The 5,166-nt window shown below is 40.7% G+C and overlaps 1 protein-coding gene across 4 annotated transcripts; it reads right to left on the bottom strand.

Annotated features, from left to right (window-relative positions):
• Positions 1-509: 509 nt before the first annotated feature.
• LOC115171157 (proteasome assembly chaperone 3-like) lies at positions 510-3,031 on the bottom strand. 4 transcript variants are annotated; one of them, XM_029727703.1, is made up of 3 exons: positions 2,930-3,031; positions 1,141-1,371; positions 510-1,007 (listed from the first exon to the last, which is right to left on the bottom strand). In XM_029727703.1, exons 2-3 carry the CDS (start codon positions 1,354-1,356, stop codon positions 855-857), a joined length of 369 nt encoding a protein of 122 aa, XP_029583563.1. In that variant the 5' UTR covers positions 1,357-1,371; positions 2,930-3,031; the 3' UTR covers positions 510-854. The 4 variants fall into 4 exon arrangements, with proteins under 4 accessions (XP_029583563.1, XP_029583561.1, XP_029583562.1 ...); XM_029727701.1 differs by lacking the exon at positions 2,930-3,031 and adding an exon at positions 1,846-1,956; XM_029727702.1 differs by lacking the exon at positions 2,930-3,031 and adding an exon at positions 1,802-1,953 and having other exon boundaries at positions 1,141-1,366.
• Positions 3,032-5,166: the final 2,135 nt, after the last annotated feature.

Genomic DNA, 5,166 nt, shown 5'->3' with positions numbered 1-5,166 from the left:
ATACTACCGTTCAAAAGTTTGCAGTCACTGAGAAATGTCCTTGTTTTTCAAAGAAAACCTATTTTTTTGTCCATTAAAATACCATCAAATTGATCAGAAACAGTGTAGACATCGTTAAGGTTGTAAATTACTATTGTAGCTGGAAATGGCAGATTTTTTAATGGAATATCTACATAGGCGTACAGAGGCCCATTATCAGCAACCATCACTCCTGTGTTCCAATGTCAACGTTGTAAACGCTGTGTATTACTCCCTTCACAGAACAGAGCAAACTGGCTCTAACCAGAATAGAAAGAGTGGGACGCCCCGGTGCACAACTGAGCAAGACGACAAGTACATTAGTGTCTAGTTTGAGAAACAGACGCCTCACAAGTCCTCAACTGGCAGCTTCATTATATAGTACCCGCAAAACACCAGTCTTAAACAACATTTTCTTTCAAAAACAAGGACATTTCTAAGTGAACCCAAACTTTCATATCACAGCAATCAATCAAATGCTATTTTGCATGTGAATTTCATGGGAATGAGATGCATTCGCTCCTTTATTTATATTTGTGTTAGTTTTGCACTAACAGTATTCAGTGTGGCTTTAAAATCGAGATGTCTCAAACAGAGTAAGTTTGTGGCCATTGGTTTCCACTCAATCCACAAAATTCCACAGGCATTTATAATGCATAAACTTCCCATTTATATGGCATTTATTTCCACATCAAGCTTAGAAGTAACAACAGATAACAAAATATATTTTTGCATCCTTTAAAATGTTGAGGAAAAAATGTGTTAAGTGTATGAAGCCTTTTCTGAAATTGTCTTTCCAGGTAGGCTATTCTGTTGCTCGTTCCCTGTACCAGTAGTTACCAGACTTGACAACTTTTGATGACATCTTTCATTGCCTTTATTGCTTCTATGGAACTGTCCTTGAGTGCCAACCCCAGTAGAACAGGCCTGTTGCCTGCCTCTTGTGACACAAATGTTGCCAAGTTTTTGGCACAGACGTGTGTCAAAGCCTGCAGAGAGAAATAAAACAAGACCGTGTGTGAGGAAGAGTGTAGCCAGCCATATACATACTCATAGTAGTCCATTACGGTAATACAATGCTACTAATATTATGAAAAATTCCAGTGGTGTCTAGCTGCTTACCTCTTCTTTTCCCAGCAATACTTTGGTGGTGAACATGGGAGTGCTGATATCACCTGATCTGGAGTCAGGTGTGACTGATACTAAAGTGCCAATCTTTCCATACTGTGTGAGAACTATAAATATGTAGTTACTGAATTCTGTGCAAACAACCTGTGTGGATATTCCATTGATTGATTTCTCTGTCTGCTTTGATCTGATGAGAGGCTGAGTTGACATGGTTTTCTTTCTGTCCTGAAACAAAAAAAGACATGTAAGCAACACATTGAGAAAAGTAAACATTACGGCACATGATTATTCTATTGCAAAATAAAAATAATTTTCAAAGAGTATTCTCAAGCATATATCGCTAGCATTAAGTCAAAATACAGCATACTGAAAGTACAAGACCAAGCTTTAATTCGACAACTTTGACCAAGCTCTCTATTACAACAACCAGAATCTCAGCCATGTTTTGGGTTAGATAACCTTCTACTGGGCTAATGCAGCCTGAAGAACCAAAGTCTCGCCCTGCTGCTGTGGCATTTCATATCGGCAAGCAGAACTAGGATATTCCGAGGCCGCACTGACACATCGATGTTAGGCAGCTGCTATAGCTACGCTTGTTCGAAAAAAATAGTCAGATACCGATACATTTTCCAAATAGTGGTGAAATATTTCTCACCGTGTGCCTGTTTGGTTCCGTTTGCCGTGAACTTCAATACTAACCTTTATTGAAGGCTGTTAATTATAAGCATTGATATCGTCTGCAGTTTCAGATTCTCAAGCGTCCCTCTCTAAATTTCGCACATGCGCACTGCCAATGAAGAAGGAATTGACGCTGCAGGTCCTGTCGCTTCTAATGGCAGATCTGAGATCAGCCATATTGAGCCTGTGTGCGTTGGTATTTACATTTGTAAACACAATCATGATTGTGATAAAACATGATTTTGGATGTTTCTAGACTGAAGGTATGGCAATGGCATATTCCATCTTCGGAGTATGAATTCTAGTCTGGGTATCAGTCTGTTTCCACTCATTGTCAAACTGCATATTGAACGTTGAAATTACCGAAAGGCCAGTCTCTTTGGCATGGAGTGGAAACTGATAAATACCTGTATTCAAAAGGGCGGGAAATGCTATAGAGACGCAGGTGACACTGTGGGTTTGTTAACCCGTTTCCCCCCTTGAAAGTTCGGAAAATAGCTCATTTTGTGTGTTATAGTAGGCATATTGTTTTCGGTTTAGGCCGCACTACACCACAATGTTTTGAAGTAATCTCGAATGCTACTCTTGTGGTAGGGAAAAAAAAAGTAGCCTAGGGTCGCTGTCCAAAAAATTAAAAGACGCACCCTATTCCCTCAACTCTCAAATTAAGTGGACACTTCTGATGACGTTTCATGACGTCTGACGAGTATACACCTGCAGGGCAAGGGGTGAGAGAGGAAGGAATTATTTTTAAATGGACCACCCTTGGCTGGAAATTCGTCACTCATTCATACCGCGATGATTGTGTTTTCAGTCACCGGTAGCTTGTGGGTGCTTTATATGCGCTAAGTCAATGATGAGTGCATGTCTACTTATATTAAATATATAATTATTAATATATTAGCCTACTGTGTGACAGCTAGCAAATTAATTGGCTAACTAACGTAAGCCTGCCTAGCTGGAACTTCTGAAGGACATTTTTTTATTTCTGCAATTTTCAAAAGATAACCTAACAAAAACATATTTACTCTTCACAAGACGTGTTTGTAACGTCATGTGCACTAGTAGCACATTTTCTAACTTATTTGCATTCGTTTTTGCTTACACTTGTATGTTGTCTTCTCCATTGATGTTGTTTAAGTTTTCGCTGACGTTTCAGGCCACGGAGTGAGCATAATTGTACACTTGCAAAGCCGACTAAAAACGAGGGCAGAGGAGCTTACGTTGCAAACTTCCCTTGCGTGGCTAATAATTTGGACCGCCCTCCAAGATGGTGATAGGGATTCCCCCAAGGGCATAAGGCGAGTCAGGGTAAGTGGATAAGGGTGTGTCTTTTAAGTGTTTGGACTGCATCCTAGGCCTACCTCACTGCAAAATAAAGGAGAATGAACTAAAATTGAGTTGAGTGATTCATTGATTTGGGATGTGGCCATTGTTATAAATGTTTCATAAAATAAGCCGGACATAAGCCTACTTGCATTCAGTTTTCAGAATGCGTCGGATTTGGATGGATATCAGGAGTATCCAGCAGCACAGCATGAACCATGAAAAACAGCCCAAGACCATTATTCCTCCTCCACCCAACTTTACATTTGGTACTATGCATTGGGGCAGGTAGCGTTCTCCTGCCATCTGCCAAGACAAAATTTGTCCATCAGACTGCCAGATGATGAATCGTGATTCATCATTCCAGATGCTTGGCATTACGCATGGTGATCTTAGGCTTGTGTGCAGCTGCTCGGCCATGGAAACACATTTCGTGAACAGCTCTTGTACTGACCTTTAGAACTCGGTAGTCAGTGTTGCATCAGATTATTTTTATGCACATACTCGGTGGTCCCACTACCATTCTGTGAGCTTGTGTGGCCTACCACTTCTTGACAAGGACAGCTCTAGCAGGGCAGAAATTTGATGAACTGACTTGTTGGAAAGGTGGCATCCTATGACAGTGCCACGTTGAAAGTCATTGAGCACTTCAGTAAGGACATTCTACTGCCAATGTTTGTCTATGGAGATTGCTTATACACCTGTCATCAATGGGTGTGGCTGAAATAGTCGAATCCACTAATTTGAAGGGGTGTCCACATACTCTTGTATATATAGTATTTAATTTAGGTCTTGTGCATCATGCACGTTCGTGCAGTTGTGTAGGCTACAGAACACAAGGGAGGGAACCATCCCTCGTCAAAGTCTGTCATCAAATATGACAACATAGCATATAAAGTTATCCAGCTAACTTTCTAAGGCTGTCTTAAACATACAAAAAGAAAGATTAACCTGAAATGGAAATTGTAGGCTAACAACCAACCCTGTCTGTGTGTGACCTTTCTGATTTCTTATTCTTAGTGAACTTTGATAAAATACTTTTAATTGGAGATTTTGGTAGTCATGCTGATAATCTTACACCATACACCTTTGTACCCTATGTTTTTATTTATTTACATCAGAGTTGGACCATTTCCCTTTCAAACAACAAGGTGTTTTTTTCTGCTAGGCCTACCATCTGAAAGTGAAACCCCAGGTAGCAGTACTCAAGGACACCCAGCTGAGGGGTGCTTGATAAGGTGAAACCTCCACGAAGAACTCTCCTTTCATGTTATCTTCGTCCTCAGTCTGAGTGTCCCACAGGAGAGCGCATAACTATTCCGCTGAGCCTGGTCTGTTTGACATTTTGTATCATGTTCACAGTGATGACTCTTTGTGCATCATCCTGGCGCTGCACTGGCAGACTTCAGGGGAGTCTCGCTGCATCGCGTCCACCTGAAAAAAAGTTGCAAAGCTTGCATTTTTGTCACCAGGGCTACGTTCCCTTCATTTGACTAACATAGGCAGGCTCATCTCTTCCTGACTGAAGGAGCAGCTGTCACCACTGTAGACCATATGGATGTGGCAAATATTGGGGGCGTAGTAGCTTTGCTTGCTGTTGATGCATATTAATGAATAGCTGTTGCTACATGACAGTGCCATTTTTTAAATCCCCTCAACAATTAAGATGTTTCCCTACTTTATAGCCTACAACGTTGGTCTGGTTTTCAAGAACAGAATGAGTCTAGCCCTGCTGTGTTTGGATCTCCAATCTCCATTCCAAGGTGTGGTGTAGATTCACACAACACCCTCTCACAGCATTTCATATTATTCTGTATGTAAATCCGACACACTTAATTTAGAATATGATACTGTATGTTACATTTCATATGTGTAACGTGTATGCTGGAATTTGGGAATCAAGTTCAGGGAGTGTATTTAAAAACTAAATAAACATAGAACAAAAGCAGAAACACGAGTAGCGAACAGACATGAACACTGGAACAGAAACAATAACGCCTAGGGATAGAACCAAAG

Source organism: Salmo trutta, chromosome 32 (genome assembly GCF_901001165.1).
Source record: "Salmo trutta chromosome 32, fSalTru1.1, whole genome shotgun sequence".
Taxonomy (NCBI): domain Eukaryota; kingdom Metazoa; phylum Chordata; class Actinopteri; order Salmoniformes; family Salmonidae; genus Salmo; species Salmo trutta.
Note: the sequence above shows the minus strand (reverse complement) of the source record. Positions and strands in the feature narration are given on the sequence as shown.

What these genes read in the sequence shown, in the direction of transcription:
- LOC115171157 (XM_029727703.1), bottom strand. Translation starts at nt 1,356, where the DNA reads ATGTCAACTCAGCCTCTCATCAGATCAAAGCAGACAGAGAAATCAATC. An exon ending in TATTGCTGGGAAAAGAAGAG is followed by an intron (nt 1,008 to 1,140) that starts GTAAGCAGCTAG and finishes TTCTCTCTGCAG; the next exon opens with GCTTTGACACACGTCTGTGC.